This window comes from Loxodonta africana, chromosome 24 (assembly GCF_030014295.1).
Source record: "Loxodonta africana isolate mLoxAfr1 chromosome 24, mLoxAfr1.hap2, whole genome shotgun sequence".
Classification (NCBI taxonomy): Eukaryota; Metazoa; Chordata; class Mammalia; order Proboscidea; family Elephantidae; genus Loxodonta; species Loxodonta africana.
Genome location: NC_087365.1, coordinates 57,811,884 through 57,837,875, shown reverse-complemented (window position 1 = coordinate 57,837,875; position 25,992 = coordinate 57,811,884). Strand labels below are relative to the sequence as shown.

General features: G+C 45.6%; 1 protein-coding gene across 2 annotated transcripts in view; it reads right to left on the bottom strand.

The window, feature by feature from the left end:
• Positions 1-13,543: 13,543 nt before the first annotated feature.
• The window catches only part of VAPB (VAMP associated protein B and C), a 71,945-nt gene continuing 59,496 nt past the window's right edge, over positions 13,544-25,992 (bottom strand). For both annotated transcript variants that reach the window (XM_003419916.4, XM_010599461.3), the window contains 4 exons: positions 23,537-23,640; positions 19,634-19,714; positions 17,833-18,009; positions 13,544-15,042 (listed from right to left, as the gene is read on the bottom strand). In XM_003419916.4, coding sequence (XP_003419964.1) covers positions 14,884-15,042; positions 17,833-18,009; positions 19,634-19,714; positions 23,537-23,640 — 521 coding nt within the window. In that variant the 3' untranslated portion in view covers positions 13,544-14,883. The remainder of the gene's footprint in view (positions 15,043-17,832; positions 18,010-19,633; positions 19,715-23,536; positions 23,641-25,992) is intronic.

Below are 25,992 nucleotides of genomic sequence, written 5' to 3'. Positions count from 1 at the left end.
CTATGTTTGGTGATGTTTAATCCCTCTGAATGAAAAAGCTTTTACAAATTTAGGTTGGCATTATCTCTATTAAAATCAACTGTGTCCATTTAATGAGACCTAAATGTATTTACTGAGCAGGAAGACCTCCTGAGCTCCAGCTAGAACAGGCACATGATCTTACCTCTACTTCTTCCGAAGCCCCAATCAATTATGGGAAAGTGCAAAGAGGCCACAATTACAAGGATAAACAGAAAAGGGGAGGAGACCACAGCAGACAATTTTGCTGGCGCAAAATTTCGGAATGTGAAAAGCTGATGGGCAAATTGTAACTGATCACAGATTGCAAAGAGCTGAAAGCAAGGTGCTGGTGGGTTGTTTGGGGGCAGAGCTCAGAATCAAGTCCACTTGTTCCACAGATTCCCTCCCAACAAAAGGCAGAGGAATTGGTGTCCCCAGGCCTCTCAGAAGGTAGAGGAGCAGTGGGGCTAAAAACAGAGGACCGTAGGGCAAGCCTGTAAAAGGAGCAGTTGTACCCTCAGACCCTCTCCCTAACTGCTACAAAAGATCAAAAAGTCAACAAGAGGATCTTTGAACTTGGGGACAGCCCAAGGTATCATACCAAAAATACAGGTAATAAATAAAATTCTACACACTGAACACTGAGGTTGCCCAGCCTCTTCCCAGCTTGGCTCCTAGTGAGCTGGTGGCCAGGCTGATGCTGCCAGGCAAGACACTGGAAGATTCCTCTGGAGCAATGAGCCCAACCTAAACCAGCTACAGATACTGACAGCTGGGAATTCCCGAAGGAGGCTGCCTGTTAGGTCCCTACCCAATTAGCTGGCATAGAAACTCACCATTCAACAAATCCCATGTACACATACAGTTTCCCATCAGCTTTTTAGTGCTTCATTCACAAATACATAAGGCAGCCATGGATCACCAGACCTTTGAGGAAAGGCTCCAACATGATAGACAGAGACCAAAATTAGTCCAAAGTGACTAGTAGGTAGGTGATGATGCAAGGGACAGAACACCGCCACCAAAATATAATTAATGTCCTCAGTGAAAAGAAAATATTATACATCTAAAAAGAGAAGGTTGCTATAAACAAATAATATTAAATGGAAAAGAAAGAGTTCTTGGAAATTGTAAGTATGATAACAGAAATAACCAAAAGAAGGTTGGAAACTAAAGTTGAAGGAATTTCCCAGGACTTAGAAGAAAAAAAAAAAAAGGATCAGGAATTAAAATGGCATCAGATTTCTTAAGAGCAACACTGGAAGTTGGAAATCAGTGGAATCTTGCTTTCAAAACCTTCAGAATGATTTCCAAACTTGGCTTTTATACCCAGCACAACTATCAATCAAATGTGAGGCTAGACTGGAACATCTTCAGATACGTAGAGTTCCCAGAAAACTTATCCCCCACATATCCCTCACTCAGAAACTTGCTAAAAGATGTGGTCCCCAAAAGGAAGAAGTAAAACAAGGAAGAGGAAGATAGAGAATCCAGAAAACAGGGAATCCAACCAAGAAGAGAACAAAAAGAATTCCCAAGGTGAGAGCGAGTGAAGGGCCTTTCTGGGGTACAAGCTGTGCAGGAGGTCTAAAGAGCCACCAGCCCAGAGAAGAGCAGGAGAATGGAGAGCCCCAGGAATGATCTTTAAGAAAAACATAAAAATCATAGATTACCTGATGTATGAATGTATGGAGGAGATTTACACTTCTGTCAGAGTTTGGGGCTGAATTGATGATAGATACATAGGAAACTAAGCAAACAAGAAACTGAGGTTTAGTATGGGCAAGCAAAGAGTTGTGTGTAGAAAGGAAATGTATTCATAGAACATGCCTTGTAAGGCACAGCTGTGAACAATGTTTCAGTAGTCTTAATAATGTAAAAAAATACTGATTTGGCCAAAGATTATAATATAACTTGATGAGAGGAAACGAAAAGGAGATATGTACTTGGGATAGGGGTGGGAAGAAAGGTTAAGAGCTAAATTCTCTTCTTCCTTAGGAGGAAGTCAATAAAGAATATCTACAAGTGAAAAAAATCAAGGAAGAGTAACATAACCACGTTATTTGGAAACATGGAGGTCAAAGCCAGAAGAAACAGCTCAAAGGGTTAAAATGGCTTCCTCTGGGAAGTGGAAGCCCAGGGTGATGAGAGCCTACTGGTTTTCATTATAAGCCTGTTAGAACTATATGACTTTTTATATTATGTAAATGAAATGCCCTGATAAAAAATAAAAACACCCCAACAAAATCTAGAACTTGCCTTCCAATTGCTTTCACGGCAGCAAAGTGTAGACTATGGTAAGATTTCAAGTGCTTTGGGGGTTAAGGGCGGTGGGGTAAGGAGAGCTCAAAAGAGCAGGCCTCACAGCGAATGGGAGATGGTGGCATCTGAGTGTACAAATTGGGTTCTCTAGCAGTGTCTGAGCTTATGGGAAACACAGGGCAAATGCCCAAAGTGGGACAAAGCCTGGACCACAGCCCATGGGCCACCAGCCTTTCCTCACACATCGACTGGGTGAATACTCCTCTTATCATGGCCAGTGTAAAATAGTTTCTGTATTTTGGAGCCACTTTTAGGACTAGCAATGTGACTACATGGAAGAGGTGAAAATATAATAGTGGGTTTTGGCTTGACTTTAAAATGCCTTCTTCCTCCCCTTACCCCCAAACAAAGAAAAACAAAAAAAGCCTTTCTCCCGTACCCATTTTCTTGACATTTTTGGAAATAACATAAAGGTACATTTTTCAGAAAGTACCCAACGCTAATTTTGTGTTTCTTCAAATTTTCAGTGTTTCTGTTCTTCTTTGAAGTGATTTTAGTGGTCGAACATGACTAAAGAAAACAGAAATTCTACTTACAAAAAAAAAAGGAGAGAGAGAGAGAGAAAGCCTAGGCTCTAAGTGCCATTTTGGAGGGTATTCTCAGTTTCTGACTGGGCGTGTCCCCACATCCCAGGGCTCTGGCGCATTCCTAGGTGGCAGTTTGTCTTCTAATGCACTAACAAAAGACAGTGGTGGGTAAGGGTGGTGACTTCTTCAGAAAGGCTCCTTTTGCTCTTTCTAGAAGGCGCCCCTATTTCGCGGCTTGGGTTTTAACCCTTTAAAACCTGCCATCATTTTCTAGTCTCTCTTGTCTGGGGTGCTGAGATTTTGGCCTGATGAAACTGCTGACTGGCTCCTCATGTGTGTCCTCTGTGAAACACATGGTCGGAAAGACCCTTGGGGACACAAGAGTGACACAAACACATTTAGGCTATACAGTAGAGAGGTTGCTAGAATAGATCTAGGATCAGAGTTCTGTTGGTTTGGCCATAAAGAGTTCATTATGTCCTCCCCCCTCAACCCGTTTCTATACCTTTTGTCACAAGTAATTGTCCCACACTTGTAACTGTGTGTTTTCCAAAATATGCCCTTAGTAAAAGGTCAGCAGTTCGAATCCACCAGGCACTTCTTGGAAACACTACAAGACGGTTCTACTCTGTCCTGTAGGGTCGCTATGAGTTGGAATCAACTCAGTGGCAACAGGCTTCGTTTGTTTTGTTTTGTTTTAATCTTCGTTTTGGCTGTTCCATGAGCAACCTTGTGTGCATGCTAAGCCTTTATTTCCTTTCACTCCACCCCAGATCTTCATGAGGGTTTTCAGACGGCCTTTATACATATGAAAAGCAGCTCAACCTCATGCAAAGAAAGACACATTAAAACTCTGACACCATGTTCACTTTTCAGATGAACAAAGATCAAGAGGAGCCTGGTGGCGCAGTAAGAGCTTAACTGGTAACCAAAAGGTCAGCAGTTCAAGTCCACCGGATGCTCCTTGGAAACCCTATGGGGCAGTTCTACTCTGTCCTACTGGGTCACTATGAGTCAGAATTGACTCGATAGTAATGGATTTAGTTTTGGACTTTTTTTAAAAGATGGAGAAGTCAGACAGTGAAACGTGCTGGCAAAGGAGTAGGGAAGCCGGCACCATAAGGACAATGTGTTGGTATGTGCTCTCCAGAAGGCAATGTGCAAGTCAACTAACAAAATTTAAAATGCAGGCACCCTTTCAGCCACTCATTCCACTGCTAGGAACAGATCCCATGGTATTCTTGTTCATGGACAGGGGTATTTTCTGTAGCTCTGTTTGTAGTAATAAGCCCTGGTGGATCAGTGGTTAGAGCACTTGACAGTGTGCTTCCATAAAGATTATAGCCTTGGAAAGCCTATGGGGCAGTTCTACTCTGTCCTATAGGGTCACTAGGAGTTGGGGTCGACTGAACGGCAATAGGTTTGTTTATAGTAGCCAGACTAGAAACTAAACACATCTTAATAGTGGGCTGATTAAGAAAAGTATGGGCATACCACACAGAAGAAAACTACAGGGCCGTTAAGGAGAATGACAGCAACACTGCACGTGCTGATGTGAAATGATCTCCGAGATACAGTCCCAAGTCCAAAGAGCAACACTCACGCCATGGCATGCAGTGTGTGTGCCACTTGTGTCCAAGAAGACACAGGGCTGTGCCTCACCGACGCGTGTGATCTGGGTTGCCAACAAGACATGGAAAATTCAGGTTGTTTCTGGAGAATGCCAGAATGCTCCTTAGAGCGACGGTGGCGAAGCTTCATCTCACGTATTCTGGACACGTCATCGGGAGGGCCAGTCCCTGGAGAAGGACGTCACGCTTGGTAAAGCAGAGGGTCAGCAAAAAAGAGAAGACCCTCAAAGAGATGGACTGACCCAGTGGCTGCAACAATGGGCTCAAACATAACGATCGTGAGGATGGTCTAGGACCGGGCAGCGTTTGTTCTGTTGTACTTAGGGTCCCAATGAGTTGGAACCAACTCGATGGCACCTGATGACAACTGGAGAATGAGGTGTGTTTGCGGTAGGAGGAAAACTGACTTGGTACTGTAAATCCTGTGGCCTTGTATGAACTTTCACCAGTGGCAAGTGTTACTTTTCCAAAGGAAGTTAAAACAGATTCATCAACGTGTTAACAAAACATGATGGTAAGATGGAGACCTTGTCAACCATTGCTTAGAGACAGAAGGCACCCACCTTTCAGAGTTGGAAATAATTTACATGGGTATGTCTTGCCTCCCATCAGGAAACCGCTACAGTACAATCCCAGACCCTGTGCTTAAGCTCTCTGGGCAAAAAGTTTCCTCATCTGTAAAACGAGAAAGCAGACCAAAGCCATCTCTAAAGTCTGTTTTCTGGCTCAAAATGTCTATGATTTTCATTTAAACCAATGTCATGCTCCTAAGAAGCAGTGGAAGAGTAGAGAAACGGGGCCTAGTATGTTCTCCAAACCATATCTAAATGCTCTTTAAGCTATTCACTCAAAATGATTTTACACTGAAACATCTTTTACATATATTCAGAGCACAGAATTTATTGAGCATAATCTGGAGACAGCAAGTACAAAAGTTTACGCTTTGGCAAGGCAGGCTTCATCAGGTGGATATGGAACATGTGAGAACATGCTGTGAATGGCTCTTTCGATCTGGACACTACAGAAATACATCTCCTTCCCTCCAGGGCAAGTAAAGTCAGCCATAAAGCCATGGATTCATGACACATCAGATAACCAAAACGTACGATGGGAAGAAGTCCTTTCCTGCACCGACTTTTGTAAATGAATTCCACATCAAAACAGGAAATACAACTTAAAATACATAAAGGAAAAATTATGAAAACTAAAGCGTTCTAATGCATTTCTTAAAATGTTCAATTCCCAAAACGTTAACCTACGCTGAAATCAGAATACAAACACACGTCACCAACTGAAGAGATCTGTTTTCAAGCCCGGGAGGAAAATGTAAATCAGTGTAGGGACAGCTAGCCTTATAGGAAAGATTTCTTGACTCACAGAGCAGAGAGGAGCGTAAAGGAACATTTAAATAGACCCTTTTGAGTTTCTTATAGGAAGCTCCAAACGGCAGCAGTTTATAAATTGTTTTTAAAAAGGAAACGCTAGCAACAGAAATGAGAACCAAACGTATTTTGCATTTTTCTCTCTACGTATAAACTTGAATCACCTTATGTAGGCTGCTGGTAAATGAAAAACATCTGACCCAAATCACTCCCACTGATGAATCGCTCAGCCCCTCATACAGTGTCTAGCCTGCAGAAGGTACTTAATAAATGTTCGCTGAGCGAGGGCATGATGAAAAGCAAAAAGCCCTTCTTGTACAAATGGCCTCAGCATCACAGACAATAAATTCTGAGCTGTGGATCCAAGCAAAAGATGAACAAAAAAAAAAAAAATTTTTTTTTAATGACTGCTGTGCCAGAGAGGGCAACCTGGTGGCGTAGTGGTTAAGAGCTCAGCTGCTAACCAAAAGGTCAGCAGTTCGAATCCACCAGCCTCTCCTTGGAAACCCTGTGGGGCCATTCTACTCTGTCCTGTAGGGTCACTCTGAGTCAGAATCCACTCTATGGCAGCGGGTTTGGTTCGTGGTAGAGGGTAACAGCTGACTTTAGTTTACTTGTAAAACAAGAGAGATGGGAACGCAGGCCAGCAGCTGGTAAGAAAAACCAGACCTTTCTGTATGACAGGGGAAGACGTGTGAAACAAGCAGGCTCATCTATAACTTTCGGAAATCATCAAGAGTGACGTGTTCTCAGGAGCACTGAGCTTTAATGAAATGGTGTTAAGAGATCTGATTTATCTCCCCTAGTGGGCATTTCTGAAGGGAGACAAAAGTAAAACATAACCTGCTTCACTTCATCGAGGCCTGGCTTTGGGACTAGGGGGTACCGAACTCTCAGGGAGCAGCCCCCCGCCACCCCCGATCCCAAGCAGAAGCTGCGGCCGGGCTCCAGCACTCATTAGGATGCAAGACAGAGCACCAGCATCCTCCCCGCACCCCCCATTCATTAGCCAAATGATTAAATATATATCAGCCCCTAGGTATGATAAAGTCAGTGTAACAGGGCGTTGTCACAGGATCAATGTTTCCTGGTTTAAAAATAAACATTAGCATTTATCCAGCCGCAGAAAACTATCATCCCAGGGTACTGTTTTATTCAACCGACATCTTTTAATCAAAGCAATCTATATCGTGGCAGCATTCCAAGGTATCATAATTGCAAGTATTTATGGTGAGGGAGGTAATAGCTATATTTTTGTCTCTGGTTCTTTCTTCCTTTTCTACAGATTTGATGCAGACATTTTCTAATGAATTAATCCCATTCAGAAAAAAAAAATCTGGTGTAATTATATTAATTGAGACAACCTCTTATCCACCTCCGCCAGTTTCCCTTGTAACTATGACACACAGCTGTTCGTGTGGTTTTTTGGTCTTTTAAATTTTTAAATATACCTCTGTGATGCAAATAAATTGAAATGATGCCTCTTTTTTTTTTTTTTAACTTATTTTGTTGTTGTTTTGGTTGAGAATACACTCAGCAAAACATACACCAATTCAACCGATTCCACATGTACAATTCAGTGACATTGATTACATTCTTCAAATTTTGCAACCAGTCTCACCCTCCTTTTCTCAGTTGTTCCTTCCCCATTAACATAAACTCACTGCCCCTTAGGGTTCCTATCTAACCTTTTGAGTTGCTGTTACCAATTTGGTCCCATATAGATAGATCTTAAAAGGGCATAATGCTCAAGGCAGACATTTGTTACTAGTTAAGCTAAACTTGCTTGGTTTTAAGACTTCTGGGGATGTTTTTGTTTGAAGCTTTAAAGACTATCTCAGGGCAATGATTTTGGGGCTTCATCCAGCCTCCATGGCTCTGCTCCTAAGTGTCATAGCTATTGCTAAGAACACCCCATTGAGGGAGGTCTGGGTGCCTCGGCACAGGGGTGGGTGACCTCCTGCCCCCAACTCATACTCCCCAGGGGCTGACTCGTGTGGTAAGTGTAAAGGGTTCGCTTGCTAAGTATGCAACCAGGTGGAATTTGGATGCAGGAGTGAAAGGGTTTATGACTCTTGCTGTGGATCCATTTTCAAGCCTCCCAAGTTCGCTCTGAGCTGATGCTGCTGAGCAGGGTCATCTGTGACCTGCTCCCTTCACCGACTTCCTGGAGAATTACAGCGCTAATTCAGAGAGCAGCCCGAGCCGCCAGCCACTCTGCTATTGCAAACCTCAGCAGGCCACTTGTGTAATGCCCATTTTAATGAACTGCTCTCGCTTCCCATTTAATTTACAAGTTATAAAATGCCTCCGCATAAAGCAGTCTCATCACCACCTCGCCAAGACTGACTGGCAGTTTTCTTCCTGAAGCTCCCACGTTCATCCCCCAGGAGCACAGAGCAGATTGCTGCTGGCAGTAAGGAAATGGAACCTGGCCTTTCTCCCCTCCAGCTCCAGTGCCTGTTGTTTCACAGAGGAGAAATAAAGAGGAGCTGCGCAAGAGTCCTGGGTCCATCTGCTTGATCTTCAAGTGACTAAGTCAGGTTGGAGGCAAACACACAGCAGGGTGCTGGCACCCCAAGCTGTGTGCATTCACCACGGCCTGCCCCACCATCCCCTCAGTGTTCTGAGTTCCAACAGTGCCTTAGTTAGTGGTCTAGACTTTCACAGCTGGCCTCCTTGGATACTGATTTAGTTCCGAAGGAAGGTTCCAGAAAGTTGCCCAGTTTAACCTCCAAGAGACTGTGTCCCCACATGCCAATCAGAGCCCTTGTCTCCTCAGTCATACTGTAGTGAGAAAGAAGCTGAACGAGTGTGTATGTGGAAACGCTCTGCGTGGGGTAGGGAGGCTGTCCTGACAACTTTCCCTAAAAGCTTTCTATCCAAGCAGCTCTGCCTGAGGACGGTTTAAAAAAAAAAAAAAAAAAAAAGAAGCCTTTCCCAAATCCCACCAGGCCCTGGAAACCCTGAGGGACCCAAATTTGGTGGGCCTCGTTTTCGAGAACCGCCTTTGCATCACTGAAGGTTGGCCCTTGTCAGATGTGTGTGCCAGGAACTGGGGTCAACCACCTACCCTTTTCCGGGGACTTTCTAAACACAATTCCATTGCTGCTATCTTTGAAAGACTTTCAGCAACAGAAAACATGGCCCCAAGCTTAACTGCGAGAGGTCTCCTCAGACTGGCAACTTTCGATTAATTCTATAGTTTCACTTGGTTCTCCTCTCCCACCAGACAGGCTCAACAGGAAAGAAGAGGCGGGGAGGCCTGACCCAGTCCCAAGGTCCCGACCGATGCCCTTCAGTGACCTGCCAGCTCCAGCAGCAGGGGGGTGGGGGGGTTGGGGGGGTGGGGGGGTGGCCTCTCCACCTGAGGAGAGAGATGGGCCTCGGGCTTCAAAGTCACCTTGGACACTTGACTTTTGAAGCTCCATCTCTCTTAGTTGGGCCTCGGGCTTCAAAGTCACCTTGGACACTTGACTTTTGAAGCTCCATCTCTCTTAGTTTTGAACCAAGAATTACACAAACCGTAGCCAGAAACTTGTAAATGGGCCAGTTCGTTAGAGAAGGAACAGAAATGACAAATGGCATTGTGCTTGGCATGGATTCTGAGTTTGCAAATATAAAGATTTGTGTGTGAAAAATATAGGCACTGTTTGAAAAATGCTGAGCTATTTACATACAGTACACATGCTGGACAGACACACACAGGCAGCTTGTTCTCAAGGTAAAGGCTATTTAGCTCTGAGCTATCACTACGTTCAGTGTTTGCGACTCAACGCGGCCTGTGAGGCCGCCACCGATAGCTTTCGATAGCAATTCTGTTGCTGGGATTTGTTTGAAAGCATTTAGGTTTTCACGGATCACTGGAGGTTCTTCATTTTCCCCCCTTCTGTGTTATGTAGGTATAAGCCATCTCTCTAGGCATAAACTGTCCACTGGTAAAAATCAATTTTGATTTTATCAGTATTTATTACTGCTCGCACCAGCAGTTTAGAGGACTGGAGAGGGAAAACATGCAAACTAGGAGAAAAAAAATTAAGCTGGGTCCTAAGACCTAAAAATAATAGAACCTGCCATCTTTAAGGGGCATTTTGTATTGTGTCAAGGGAGCTTAAATTATCTATTTTAAAATTCAATCAATAAAAATTTACAGAACTCTGTTATTGCTTATATCTCATAGGCCTTTGTTAGCTCTGGGGCTATTTTTCTAAAGCAAGAGCACCTCTCTTAAAGCTGATGGAAACCAGGAGCCAGGAGGGCACAGGACACAGTCTGACTGCACCCCCCTCACACACATTCTCATTCAGACACTCATATACACTCACGCACACACTCATTCACTCATATATACTCACATACACTCATTCACACTCATATACACTCACACAGTTAGTCACACGTACACTCACATTCACACATGCTCATACACACACCTTCTCATTCACACACAGACCACTCACACTGAACACACTCACTCACACACTCTCATTCACACTCACATCTTCAGCCTCCCTTTCTAGGCCAGCTCGTTCCCAATTGCTTGTGAGAAGACTGCACACCCACCTCTTTGCCTTACTCTCATTTTTCTTTCTTGCCATGCCAAAGGCACCCCAAATGCACTGGGGGCTCTTCAGACAGCCCCGGAATGTCAGCAGTATCTGCTCCACACTCTCTCTTCCCCTGGCACATCCTGAGCACGACTGTTCCCAGAACCACCAGCTTCCCACTGCTGCCCTCCTGAGTACCCTGGGCTCCTGTAGCTTCCTTCTCCCGCTAAGTCAAAAAGCTCCACAAACCAACATGTGCTCCCCAAGCCCTAACCTTTAGGAGAGAGTTTTTAGAGGATGATTCACTTAGAAGGAACAAACACCTCTGGGCTTTAAAATCTGAGCTGAGAGGCAACGAACACGCCCGAATCTTCTGGGAGGCCAAACACCTTCTGCACATGCATGAAGCCTTCAAAGACCTGAAACAGGAAGCACTTCCCAGGCCAGCTCTTCAGAATACTGTCACCTGAGGGCCTGGATCAGCAAGCCAGCAGGAAAGGCCAAATGCCTTTTATGGACAAGATTTTTTTTTTTTTTTAATAATTTTTATTGTGCTTTAAGTGAAAGTTTACAAGTCAGTCTGTCACGTATAAACTTATATACACCTTACCACATACTCCCATTTACTCTCCGCCTATTTTTTTTAATGAGTCAGCCCGCTCCCTCCTTCCAGTCTCTCCCTTCGTGACCGTTTTACCGGTTTCTAGCCCTCTCTACCCTCCCATCTCCCTTCCAGACAGGAGATGCCAACATAGTCTCAAGTGTCCGCCTGATACAAGTAGCTCACTCTTCATCAGCATCTCTCTCCAACCCATTGTCCAGTCCTTTCCATGTCTGATGAGTTGTCTTCGGGAATGGTTCCTGTCCTGGGCCAACAGAAGGTTTGGGGACCATGACCGCCGGGATTCTTCTAGTCTCAGTCAGACCATTAAGTCTGGTCTCTTTATGCGAATTTGGGGTCTGCATCCCACTGTTCTCCTGCTCCCTCAGGGGTTCTCTGTTGTACTCCCTGTCAGGGCAGTCATCGGTTGTAGGCGGGCACCATCTAGTTCTTCTGGTCTCAGGATGATGTAAGTCTCTGATTCATGCGGCCCTTTCTATCTCTTGGGCTCATAATTATCTTGTGACCTTGGTGTTCTTCATTCTCCTTTGATCCAGGTGGGTTGAGACCAATTGATGCATCTTAGATGGCTGCTTGTTAGCCTCTAAGACCCCAGACGCCACACTTCAAAGTGGGATGCAGAATGTTTTCTTAATAGAATTTATTTTGCCAATGGACTTAGATGTCCCCTGAAGCCATAGTCCCCAAACCCCCGCCTTGCTCCGCTGACCTTCGAAGCATTCAGTTTATCCAGGAAACTGCTTTTGGTCCAGTCGAGCTGACCTTCCCTGTATTGAGTATTGTCCTTCCCTTCACCTAAAGTAGTTCTTATCTACTAAGTAAATAACCCTCTCCCACCCTCCCTCCCTCCCCCCTCTCGTAACCACAAAAGAATATCTTCTTCTCAGTTTATACTTTTTCTCAAGATCTTATAATAGTGGTCTTATACAATATTTGTCCTTTTGCATCTGACTAATTTCACTCAGCATAATGCCTTCCAGGTTTATGGACAAGATTTTATTGGAACATAGCCAGGCCCTTCGTTTATCTATTGTCTGTGCATAGATGCTTGGTTCCAAATTAACTTGAAAGGTGATTTGGAGTTGACTGGTTGAGCCAGAGACCGTGTGGCCCACAACAGCCTAAAATATTTTCTGTCTGGCCCTTTGAGAAAGTCTGCTGACCCCTGCTCTAGCATAATGGGATTGCACTGCACCCCCAGATAACATGCGGAGGCCCTTCTAACAACCACTCTCCTCCCAGAGCTGGGGTTCTAGGAGCTGCAGAAGGCTGATATACTGTGGCTCCTGCGATGGAGCATGTTTGGGCCCACATCCAGAAAACTAATGGCAGGAGGCACGTGTCCTTCCATCCCCTTTCATGAATACCTGCATCCACCTGGAGAAGATCCTGGGCCTTCCCTGTCTGCATGCTCAATGCACCCTAAATGGTAGGGGTTCCGTGGTGAACTAAGAGGTCTGTTCCACCTTTGGTGCAGATGCCTGGGATTCACAGAAAACTTCTTCCACAAAGACAGGAAGTGACTTACTAGACCAACAGCAGATTTCTGCCTGGCCAGTTTTCAGGCCCCAAACTCGAAACAGCAGAGCCAGCACCCAAGCCCACTCCAGCCCAAAGGCTCAGAAAGGTGATTCCTGATGGAGGGCTCCTAAGAATTGTCTTCCTTTTGATGGATTTTGTCTTTTAAAATGCAACCCCAGGCTGGAGCCACGCTTGGCACCTATTGCATTAGTCTCTTCTGCAGGGCTTCTTGACTCAGAGGAGAGTGTCATGGATTGAATTATGCCCCCCAAAAATGTATGTATCGACTTGATTAGGCCATGATTCTCAGTCTTGTGTGCGGCTGTTCTCCATTTGTGATTGGAATTTTATGTTAAGAGGATCAGGATGGGATTGTAACACCACCCTTACTCAGGTCACCTCCCTGATCCAATGTAAAGGGAGTTTCCCTGGGGTGGGGCCTGCACCACCTTTATTCTCTCAAGAGATAAAAGGAAAGGGAAGCAAGCAGAGACAGGGACCTCGTTCCACCAAGAAAGCAGCACCAGGAGCAGTGCATCCAAAGGAGGTCCCTGTGCTGAGATGCTCCCAGACCAAGGGGAGACTGATGCATCACAAGGGCCTTCCTTCAGAGCCGAAAGAACGAGAAAGACTTCCCCTGGAGCTGATGCCCTGAATTTGGACTTGTAGCCTACTGGATTGAGAATAAACTTCTCTTTGTCAAAGCCGTCCACTTGTGGTGTTTCTGTTACTGCAGCACTAGCTGACTAAGACAGGGGGGTTCCTTTCATTGTGGGGCAGGCAATGGAAGGGCCAGAGGAACAGCGCGCCTGGGATTTCATACTCAGTTGAAGCCAACCAAGAAACTGTGTGTGGGTAGCTAAGTCAATAAACAGATATATTTCTCAATAGGACCTATTTTTAAATCAACTTTCCAATGGCAAAATAATGATGATTAAAATAAATCATACCCCCCACCCCATACAGTATATGTGACAAAATGACAGAAGAATTCTTAGTTTCGGGGCTTTATTTTAATATTTTTTCTTTTTAAGATGCTACATAGTCAAACAGGATTGGACTGGTCTTCTACAGCATAAACTTAATTCACAGTCAAACTCTCCTTGCGACTTGATGGATTATCTGAAGAGCCTTTCCTATGGCCCCTCCCGCCCCACAGGCTGGCTCCCCCTCTCTCCACACCCTCTGCAGCCTGAGTCCCTCTTTGTGATTCCAAGCTGGGGCCACCCTGAGGTCAGTCAGGCCAGACCTGGGGTGTGTGTGCTGGAAGCAAGGGTGGCTGGTGAGGGGTGGTGGAAGATCAGCTGCTCGTCTCCAGTAAAGGGTGATGTAGAGTTGACTGTCGCCACTCAGGCCATCCCTCCCGTGATAGCTGTTATCTATTTACACGGAAAGACACAGGTTCCTGACAGCTGTTTTCCAACACCCGAGTACATCCCGCCTCCATGGACGCGCAGTGCCCAGAAACCTCAGTGGGGAGGAGCCACAGCTCCACTGCGGTGCCAGCTGAACCCACCATCGTTAGGTGGCACAGGTGACATTTAGGCCACAGCATTTGTTATAATCTCGTGACAATTAAGAAAACATGAGATGAAATACCTTAAATAAGTTAAATATGCATTAAACATCTCTGGATAACAGTTCCATTTCACGACATGAACCAATAGTGATTTAGCTTGGTCCCTTAAAGAGAACAACGCATTGACTTTGATTTCCAAAGTGCTGGGTCAGTCAGTCAACACACGCCTCCCATCTGGGATGAGCACATCTGCTGCACCACCGCGCAATTCTTCTGGGCTTCCAACTCTGCGTGTCAGTCTTACGAGACGGGGGACCTGGACAAGAACTGGAGCCGTGGGTGAGAAGCCTCAGGAGTGAGTGAGCAGCGTGGTGGGCTACTGATGGAGGTGACCGCACTCCCCACTGCGGGCTCCTGCCGCCCCCAGGCCAGCACTGACCAGCAAGGAAGAGTGCCTTATCTGAAGAGAGGTAACCCAGCCACACGTACCAAGGCCTACAAACATTTAACATGACACTGACAATATGCCATTGTGGTACGAATCACGGTTTCCCTCGTCATTTAATAAAGATCGTTCTTTCCCCCCGATCATTTACTATACATTTTAAACTTTCTAAAAGCTTGTTATATTATATCTGTGTGTGTGTGTGTGTGTATGTGTATGTGTGCTTGCGCACAGGGAGGGTAATTAAAGGCAAGGCCTGTGAGATGTCATCATACATTAATTTTTTTTTTATGCATGGTTATGATAAATTTAAATCCCATGAGATGGCAGATCCATCCATCCAACTGACCATCCTCGCACGCGGCCTCTACAAGGCAATTTTCCCAATAATGACGCCCACGATAAAGAACAGGACCACCAGCGCCAGGAGCCGGGTGCTAAGGCCCTCCTCCCTCGCGGCTGTAGCAAGCACAGCCACGGGGCTGTTGCTCTGTGCGGTCTTCCTCATCCGGAGGCCGTCTTCTTCCTGCGGGGGCAAGGGCATATCTCAGTCCTGGGCACCAGAGCAGGGGTCCAGCCTAGCAGGCGGGTGGGGGGCCATTTCTGCCACAGACTCAGATCACATTGACAGAGTCCAACTTCCCCGTTTTGCAAGTGGAGACACTGAAGCTTGGGACAGGCCGGGGGAGGCCTGGCTTGAAACCACCAAGAACACTGCCACCAGAGGCCCCTCTTCTCTTTACTGCCTTGACTGACACCATGTTTACCTTTCTACAATGGGAATCTAATCCTGGCGCCTGGGGTCCTGGTCAGCCAGGACCTTTGCATCCTCAGCCCCACCTCCTACCTACCTACATCCCACTCCGAGCCCACTGTTCTTCCTGCCTCTACTGAAAGGGCTTCCCTAACTAAGTCACCAATTTTTTAAAGGATAGGCATTTCCCAACGCACACATATAAAAACCAAAAGACATTACCAAGTAGGAGACCTGAAAGCTCTCAAATACAGAGCTGTGTGCACACCTGGCACTTGATAAGCTATGTGCAGACTGCTAGACTGAAAACCTTGTATTTGCAGTATTAAAACGTGACTCAGTTTGATATGCTCATCTCAAATATTTTCTATCTAATGCATGGACTTCCCACTAAAGAAGCAACTTTTTTTTTTCTCCCACATATACAAAGATAAGTGGTCACATTTTTTCCCCCATGCGGAGCCCTGGCAGTGCAGCGGTTAAGAGCTCGGCTGCTAACCAAAAAATTGGCAGTTCAAATCCACCAGCCACTCCTTGGAAACCCTATGGGCAGTTCTACTTTGTCCTATAGGGTCTCTGTGAGTCGGAATCGATTCGATGGCAATGGGAATGAAGATGCGTAAGGAATGGAAACTTCTTTCTCCTTTCACCTGTACTCCACTGCCCTAATTACCTGCAAGCTGTTTATCAAGCCACTTACGGAGCCTGACCATCAGTGGTTCCCAGATAACCCAAGAGGCCAAACCCAGATCCTGAGCATGGCCTTCACCATGGCTCTCCTATCCTGGCCCAATCTTCCCAGCTAGATCTCTGCTAATTACCCCATCTGCTCACCCCCAAGCCCACCCATCAGCTCCACTACCTTTTCTTCTTTTCCTTCAATCCATTTCTATTCCCTGAGTGCCTCCAGGGTCCTAGAGATGAAAAGGCTGCTAAGCCCAAGGAGCTTCCTTGCCAGAGCACTTTGCTGATATCTCTCTGAGATCATTATCACTCTGGGTTGCGATGATTTGTTCTATGTCTCTCTATGATACCCATCAACGAGGAGCTCCCAAAGAGCAGACTGCCTGTGACTGTATCCACAGTGCCTGGCACATAGTAGACCCTCAGTAAATTTGTCGGCCAAATGAAAGAATGAGCCAACACAAGACAAGAAGTCAGTGTTTGGCAGGATAAAGAATCTCCCAATGTCAAGATTGGTCTGATAATATTTTAAGATATTCTGCTCATGGGGCATGGCCAGTATTGCTGACAATGATAAATTACTGGTTATTAGATTAACTTAAAAAAACAGGCACAGCAAAGTATAGCATTTATTTTGCTGGGTTTATATAGAAGCTACTTCTACCTCTTTATCACTCTCAATGGCACAGAACTCTGTCTCTGAAGAGAAATACACTCAAAGAGACACTTTAGGCATATCTTCGATTTTTCGCCAAAATGTAAAGTGTCAACTTCATAATTTACTCCACACTAAGAGATTACTGAATGAGGCAAATCAAGGTTCCTGTAAAGAGAGCAAATGATGCCATTTCCCAAACGCTGCCAGTTCTCCGTGATCCACTACATTGCTGGCATAAAAGAGAAGGAGAAGTCAAGGGAAATGAATTCATTACACGTACCTGGCGCTCTGCTAGTTAAAGAGTGAAAACCTATTACATGCTTGAGTGGCACGATCAAGATTAAGAGCAAAGATCAGCCTGAAACTTCAGGCTGCAACAAAAGTTCCTGCAATCGGCTGTTGAGAAATGTTTTCTTCAGCACGTGCCTGGGAAAGACTCCTGCTCTTAAAGCAGGAAGTGGCCTCAGAGGCTCAGCGAACAGGGAGTTCTGGGACTTGCATATGCTCAGAATGCCTTCGAGTCTGACCATGGAGTCTTTCCTGACACTGCAGGCCTCCAAAGCCAAAAGGAGTGCAGCCCGTCTCCCTTCACCACCCAGCACAACTGGACCCTACAACAGCCGAAGCCAACTCGCTCGCTGGTCAACATCAACAAGCTGGACTTGGGTTTCTCACTCCATAATTTCAACGTCTCGTTATTCTGACAGCTTCCCATTCCCTAAGTCCTCACCACCTCATAGTCTATTGTGATGCTCCTGCCCAGACCTTCTACCGAGAGGCTCCGACCCGCAGAACTAGTCCTGCACTAAAACAGGGTGCAGGGTAGTATCTGCCCTGTTAACATGACTCTAACCGAGTGAGTGGAGTGCTGTGGGGTTTGAAAACACATTCTCAAAATCCCCATTGCTGTTTTATTTTTAGTCTCAATATGTATTTTCAATTCACACTAATGGGGAGTGAAAGTTAATTTTTAAAGGGACAAGAGTTTAAATAGTTGCGAAACTTTGGCTCAACGATGGTGGTTTTTAACTTTGGGAGGCTCAAGGACCCTTTCGAGACACCTTATAAAAGCTACGGAAATTTCTCCCCAGGGCAAAAATGCTCAAATACAAAAAAAAAAACCACCTACAAACTCAGGTGTTCATGAACTTCCGCACCCAAGATTCTGGTGAAAAAGTTCCTGTTCATTCTCCATAGATAATCAGAAAATGGAACGTTACCTTGAAGTGTTTGTTCTCCTCCCGGAGCCTCTGAACTTCACCTTGCAGCCGCTTACACTCCTCCATCACCTTCTTAACTTCAGTGTCGTCCAAAGAAGAACTCAGAGGTGTAGACACTGCTGGTGTTTCTGTCTTTGATGCAGTTGTGGGTATAATTTTATTTATTTCTACATCATGCTGTTCAGAAATAAATGAAAGCCCAAGTGTCACCAACTATGTAATAAAGGACTTTTCTATGCAAAGTCAAGTAGTACTCAGCAAACACCACACGTGGTAGCGTTTCTTCCACACTGTAAAATGCCACATTTATTTTAAAAGTAGATCACTTTATTTAGTATCTTAATAATCTACAGCAACTGGGCCCCGGAAATCATGGGTAAGGGCAAATAACGAGGACAGGCTGAGGTTGCGACTTCACAGACAGAGACAGAGGGCAGTGAATATTGCACACTGTGACTATGAAAGTTCAGGGATTACTAGCCACAAATGAAAGTCACCACAAAGGCCTGAAGAACATCACCAGGACTGGCTGGGCGGTGGCGAGAGGCTGGGAGGGACGTGACACGGGGCGAGTTATTTCACAAACTTAGAACCTGGAGGCCACAAAGTGGAATTATCCCAGAGCTGGGCCGGAATGCAGGCTCTCAGCTTCCAGACTGCCTCCCAGGGCCAGTGTGCAAGGGCGGGAGGAGAACTGACCACCATCCCATTCAAAGGACTGGGACGGTGATACCAGTCAGTTACTGAGCAGAAAGGAACTACTAAGCAGTTCTGACAAAAATCAACAGGATTCCTGGAGATGATCAGAAACGTTCACAGGTTTCAGGGCATGGCTACCCTCATCTCCAGTTGTTAATGGCCAGGGTCCTTCAATGCTTTGTGTGCCTTCTAAATTCTTTGTGCTTTTAATGCAACTTATATGGTTCTGACCAGGGTGAAGGGTCCAAATTAGCGTTTCAGTAGTCTTCCTTCTTCAACAAGCCGGGCTGATTCCTGGGTTTCAACTTATTCCAAGAAAAGTGAGTGACAGCCTGCAGGAAGGTGCTCCTTTCCTCATGCCCTCAGCAGCAGGAGTTAAATCCTTCTCGGCTGGGGGGTGGGGACTGGGGGTAGGGGTGGAGAGCCAATTCTGCCCCCGGGGATGTGGTGGCAGTCTGGACACTTTTTTGGTTTTTACATCTTGTAGGGGGGTACTATTGGCATCTAGCGGTGGAGGCCAGGGATGCTTCTGAACACTCTGCAATGCATAGGACAGCCCCCACAACAAAGAATTATCCAGCCCCCAATGTCAGCAGAGCTGGGGCTGAGAAAGCCTGATCTTAAAGCAAGTTCCGGTTGAGGAGGTGGGTGGATAAAGGGCATAGGGAGAGGTGGTGGTGAGGGAAGGAGCTGGTCCCACTGACTGTAAAACAGACCCTAAGCGCTGGCCACCTGCCTGTCCATACAGCACAACAGTCAAGGCCAATGAGCCCTGGTTGTAGGCTCTGCCACTGTTAGACAGCAATGGAGCACGTTGCCAAGCCATGACAAAAGCCATGACAGCTCTTTAAAATTTACGACATCTCAACAACCAACAGGTTGCACTTTTCAGGGGCAAGAACTGTTTCAATTAGTTCTGCAAGCCTTTCAAAGGCTGATTTCATCAGGGCCCACTCATTTGTTGACTTCAGCTTATTTTTTTCTTCATACATCAGAGAAAGGAAAATAATTTGTCAACTTAAATTTGGGTTCTGTAGGAGATGGTATGCAAATAAGCAGCAGCCTGCAACATTCAATTACTGTTAACTATAAACATACTTACTGGTTTATCATTTTCTGCTGGCAATTCAAACACACATCTAAGTTTTGAATCCATAAGGTCTTCTGGTTTTGCCTCCTTCCACTAAAACAATTTAAATTGAATAATCAGGATATTACAAAGCTGCTGGAGGAAGAATTTTCTTCCTATAACTGACAATTTCAGAAAACTACTCTTAATGAGAAAGCCCTGATGTATATCAAATAAAGAACTCAAGTCTGCTGAGATTTTAATATTTTTAACATGACAAGATTAAATACACTAGCTTTCCTGAATATTTATTATACTTCACAAACCCCAAAGTCTTGCTGCCTGACTCCTCAAACTCAATGCATGCTCCTGGAGCCGATGGTCTGTGGGAAGCATATGGGACAGAGAGGACCACCGAGAGGAGAGCAGAGCTTTCTAGATTGGATGGATGGCCAGAGGTAATCTGGCTTTCCGTAAGAAAGCAAGCCCTGCTTTCCAGCATACCCTTCTAGAGGGTTTAAGATGTAATTTCTGGAAGGGGTTCAGGAGCTGCTCTCGCCATGGTGGCTGTGTCTGGCTGACCCCTGGCCCACAGGCCAAGCCCACTTCCTTCAGTGTGTGGATGTGAGTACCCTCCTGGCTGAATCCCACGCTCTGGGACGATTCACAACTGGTGCACTCCTCCGTGGGCGGCAGAGAGGAGTCCCAGGAGGCTCTAAGAATTGGCAGTGTCTCCTGTTGTACACAGGGTCACTCTGAGTCGGAATCGACTCAACAGCACCTAACAACAACAACTAAGAATTGTGGACCAGCACAGCAGCAGGGTTAAAATACAGAGAAAGGAAGACTCTCCCCCACCCCCTGACCCCCAAAACCATGCAGGAGGCAGCTAGAGCAAAACAGGTACTAAGAGCCCAAGATGGAAAAACAATCTAAATGTCGAACAGTTGGGGGCCTTTGGCAGCTCCAGTCAACAGAAGAGCATGCTGCTGGTCAGATAACTACTGAAGGGCATTTCAACACGTGGGAAAGATCACTGCCTGTAAGGGGAAACGTTACAAACTGTATTTCCACCTGGTCTTCTGCACACATGCACGACCATGTGTGGGTCTGTGAGTGACAAAGAACGTCGGGGCAAGGACCATCAATGGATGCTGAAGCCAACTGGAGAGCAGGACAGCGATGGGGCCTCCAAGGGCCCAATCACCCCAAGTGTCCCAGGTCACTTATTAGCTGCAGAAGGGAGATGCACTTTGATACTGAGAGTCACGCTCTGACCCCGTGATGAAACTTAAGTGTCACTCGTAGAAGAGGGACAACTGGGCATTAAGTGCCTCTGATGCTGCAAGAAGTACATGACATCATCTATGTAATATTCTTGCCAAAAAATATTTAATGTGAACCTACTCAGGAGGAAGCAGACACATCCAGAATGTGGACATCCTACAAGTCAACTGGCCTGGACCCTAAAAATTCAAAGCCATGAAAAACAAAAAGGGTTGGGATGATCTTCTAGAATCAGAACAACTAAAGGACATTTTAGAACGACTGGAACATTCTGGGAAACCCTGGTGGTGTAGTTAAGAGCTACAGCTGCTAACCAAAAGGCTGGCAGTTCAAATCCACCAGGCACCCCTTGGAAACTCTATGGGGCAGTTCTACTCTGTCCCACACAGTCGCTATGAGTCAGAACTGACTCGAAGGCAACAGGTTTGGTTTTTTGTTTTTTTTGGGGGGGGCGGGCGGGGAACACTCTAAATAAGAATTTATCTATTAGGCACTCTACTACTGAAGTAATGTCAGTTTTTCTCAGCTGTGATAGCAGCATTGTGGGTATTTAAGAGAAGGACCTTGTCCTGAAGTATTCAGAGGTGAAGTGTCAAGAAGTCTACAACTTACTTTCAAACGGTTCAGCAAAAAGGAAAATTAATGACAGAAATGAAACAAATATGGGAAAATGGTGAATCTAGGTAAAGGTTATACAAGTGGTCGTTCTGTTTTTTTTGACCTTCTGTAGGTTTGAATATCAAAAGAAAAACAATTTAAAATAAAGAAACAGCACAAAGTTCTTCCTGACGCGGTTATATCTAGTATCTAGGAGCCCTGGTGGTGCAGTGGCTAAGCGCTCGGCTGCTAAGCAAAAGGTGAGTGGTTTGAACCCACCTGACACTGTGGGCAAAAGTTGTGACAACCTGCTTCCATAAAGCTGACAGCCTTGCAAGCCCTGTGGGGCAGTTCTACTTTGTCCTATACGGTCGCTATGAGTCGGAATTGACTCAATTGCAATGGGTCTGGTTTTTTTTGGTTTATGTCTAGTAAGAAATAACTACAGGTTATTTTTATTTTTATTTATTGCTCATTTATGTATTCCCAAAGTTTCCATCCCAAAGACGGTCAGTTTATTTCTCCAAGTGCACATTCTGAACAACAACAACAAAAAAAAAACTTAAGAGTGTTATAAAAAATCATCGTACAAGAAAGAGACCTAAACATTTAATGAGTAACTACTACATCCAGCCCCTGGCTTAGGATGATCTTTGGGAAAAACCCTCAGACTTGGCAGGTGTTTTACGCACAAAGCACACGGAACCCTCACAACAAACCTGGGGACTGGCTTTTCACCCCTTTCTTACAGGTGATGAAAAACCTCAAGAGAGTTCATGAAACCTGCCCAAGGCCGCCATGTTAGTCAGTGGCCAAAGCAGGCTGCAAGCCCAAGACTCCCATTCACCCTGTTCTTGTCACGACCCCATGCAGCAAAAGCCAACTAGGACACACTCTTGGATAGTCCGTATTTTGTGTCGGCTGTAAGTTTCCTTGACAACACGAAATAACAGGAAGTGACACATCACCTTCCAGGAAATAAAGAGCAAGTCACAAAAGCCTCAGGGACCCTATTATGAGCAAGTCGTGAATGCCTCAGGGGCCCTCCTATGAGCAAGAAGCAGCCTGCTGTCCCAGAGCACTCTTAACCCAGAAACATCCAGCTTAGCCTTAATTTTCTGCCCCAAAGCTAAACATCAGTGAAGGTGGCCAGTTATGCTTTTCCAAGGACTAAAAGAAGGGGCAATATGGTGGCCCTGGGGTGTGTAGTGGGTTGGGTGTACCCCGCGGAAAGAGAAACACTACAGCACAGTGTGAATGGAGTGAACTCAAATGTGCTGATGCTTCCTGGGTGGCTTCGTCTCTCAGTTTGGGTTGGCAAGCTGGAAAGCAATGATGAAAACATTCCCAGACAATCTGCCTTTCTTTTCCCAACTGCGAGGCTGGGATGGGGACAGAAGGCTGATCTACCACGCCCCCAGAGGCCTGTTTATTTATCCAGATGTATAAAAACTTCCTTTTGGGAGAATTTCTATTACAATCTCTATTTTTTTCCCCAGAAAAAATCAATAATATCACTTATTTATTTTATGAAATCAAGATATCTTATTTTCACCAAAAATAGAGACAGGCTTACACATGCATGTAACAAGTAAGAGAAAGCATGAAGGAAGCTTGGAAAAAAGCAGAAAGGGTGAGGGGCATTTGGTAGTCAACTCTCTTGCGTCCCTCTGGCTTTTGGGGGATGGAAGGAAACATCTCCTATACTGAGAAGTACTCTGCTCTTCAAGGGTGGGAGAAGGGTGGGGTGGAGAGAACCCCGAACCCATTCAAGCTACAATCCATCAGAGCAAAGAACAGCTAAGGCAGACGGAGATTATAAAACTCAGGAAAGAATCGTATTCTAGAAAATCACGTAAAAGGTTAAAATTGCTCATCACAGTTTTAGAAAAACTCTAAAGGTAGTCAAAGTCCAAACTTCCTGGAAAGCCCCAGCCCCCTTTAAGTTATCATGACACAGTTTTCAGTGCGTGCACCCACAATTCTGCACCCAACCAGGTTTTCTTTTCTTTTTTTAATTACTGAAAAAAAGAAGAGGCGTTCAGTACTTACTACTGCTTCCATATCAGAGGTGTCAGTTGGTGCAAACATAGACTGTACCATAAACTTGTGTTTACTTTTCTCATTGGGATCATAATCGAAAGGCTGCAACATCACTGAGAAAGAAAATATTTCATTAGGAGGGTCAGAGCTTGTTATCTGTCACGTAGCACTGTACTTTGGCTGTAAAGTGGTTTCGCCTCGTCCTCTCCTCTGAGCCTCCCGACGCCCCCGGTGAGGTGAGCAAGGCACGACTCTTGAGCTGCAGATTACACAGCTGAGGCCCACGCAGGTACTGGCACAGCCTCCTGACTCCTCGTCCACAGAGCTCTCCCTGCCTCAGAGGGGCCACAGACACCCACTGCAGGCCCCACGGGACAGGCAGACTGGGTGGGAACACCACGCGCTGGCCTTGTTGGGGAAAACATACCAGAATGATCTCTTTGGGAACTAAAGGAGAATCAACCAAGACAGTTAAGGAACTGCTTTAGCTTCTTTCTCTCTGTTCCATTTCCAGTAGCCAGCTGTGGTAACGCTTGAACTGCAGTTCTGCCAACAAAACCCAAGACCACGTTCACGCCCCGAACAGCTGTGGGGCATACAGACACGCCAGCAGCTTACACAACTCTTTCTCCCTACAAACCTAGAGGACTCTCACATGAGGCTCCTGGGATGCGGAGTGGCACCCACAGTCCCCAGGGAAGTGCCTGCCCTCCCTCAGCCAACTTCACAGGGTAGACCAGGACCTGTCCCTGCCCCATGACAGCCACTCTAAAATGGGTTATTTGCTACAAGGCTTTGGTTGAAACACACACCAAGTGCAGTTCCCTGAAACAAAACCTCACACGCGGGAAAGCCTCCTGTGGCCCTGGGTGACCAAGAGCTGTGTACACTGCTCCCCATGTGCCAGAGCGGGCTCTTACTTTCAGCCTGTATTTCTCTCATTTAATCCTTAATCCCAGGTACTTACGAGTGTGGGGGTTATTTTGGTATCAATAAAAAAACTCAAGCATGGAAAGGTTCACTAAGTTGCCTGAGGTCACAGCATGCAGGAGCCAGGATTCAAACCCAGGACATGCTCATGGCCACCATGAGGCACCGAGCCCTGGTCCCCTGACAACGCAAGTTCTGTCCTTCCCCATGGGCACAGCCTCCACCCTTTTCCTGCTGGGCACTCCTCACTGTCCTCTCGTCTCACAGCAGCACCACAGAGCTCACCAGGTATCTCTTCTCAATCCTCATACTCTGTCACCCCAGGCAGCAAAGGGCAGGCGCCCTCAGAACACCCTAGAGAGGAAGAATCGAGGGCTCAACAAAGTGATTTCTGGTCAAGGTCACAAGCCAGGACGCTGCACTGGTCCCGCACACAGGGTTGGATATGCATCATGCACCTCAGACCCGCCAGCACACACCCAACAGAATCAAGCATGGCGGCAAGCAGAAATCAAGGTCCCCCATCCATCCTGGGGACGGAAAAGTGGTGCTGACCGACCAGTGCATCCGATTTAAATGCTCTGGAATAACCAGTCATCCATAACAGCTCTGCTGCCTATGCCCCAATCCAAGGGCTGAGCTGCAGGTAACCTCACTGAGAGACATCTACAGGATGAAAATCAAGGTGTGACACAGAGCAAATCTTTTATAAATCTGGGACTTGTATATACAGAAATCACACCACCAAGTGTAGCTACCAATTTAGATTGCTAAAATAAGGATGTTCAGTCTAAGCACCCAAAATCCAAATTCTGGGGCCACCAGCAGAGTTCACCTTAAATGATGTGGATGGAGTCAAATTTTGGGGACCTTCATCTGCTGATGTGGCATGACTCAAAATGAGAAGAAACAGCTGCAAACGTCCATTAATAATCAGAGCCTAGAATGTACAAAGTATGAAACTAGGAAAATTGGAAATCGTCAAAAATGAAATGGAATGTATAAACATCGATATCCTAGGTACTAGTGAGCTGAAATGGACTGGTATTGCCCATTCTGAATCGGACAATCACATGGGCTACTAGGCTGGGAATGACAACTTGAACAGGAATAGCATTGTATTCATCGTCAAAGAGAACATTTTAAGAATTATCCTGAAGTACAACGCCGTCAATGATATGATAATATCCATAGGCCTACATGGAAGACCAGTTAATACGACTATTATTCAATTTACATATCAACCACTAAGGTCAAAGACAAAGAAACTGAAGATTTTTAACAGCTTCTGCAGTCTGAACTTGATCAAACATGCAATCAGGATTCACTGATAATTACTGGTGATTGGAATGGGAAAGCTGGAAACAAAGAAAAATGATTGGTAGTTGGAAAATATGGCCTTGGTGACAAAAGCCATGCCAGAGATGGCATAATAGAATTTTCCAAGACCAACGACTTCTTCATTGCAAATACCTTTTTTCAACAACATAAACAGCAAGTATAGACTTGGACTTCGTCAGATGAAGTACACAGGA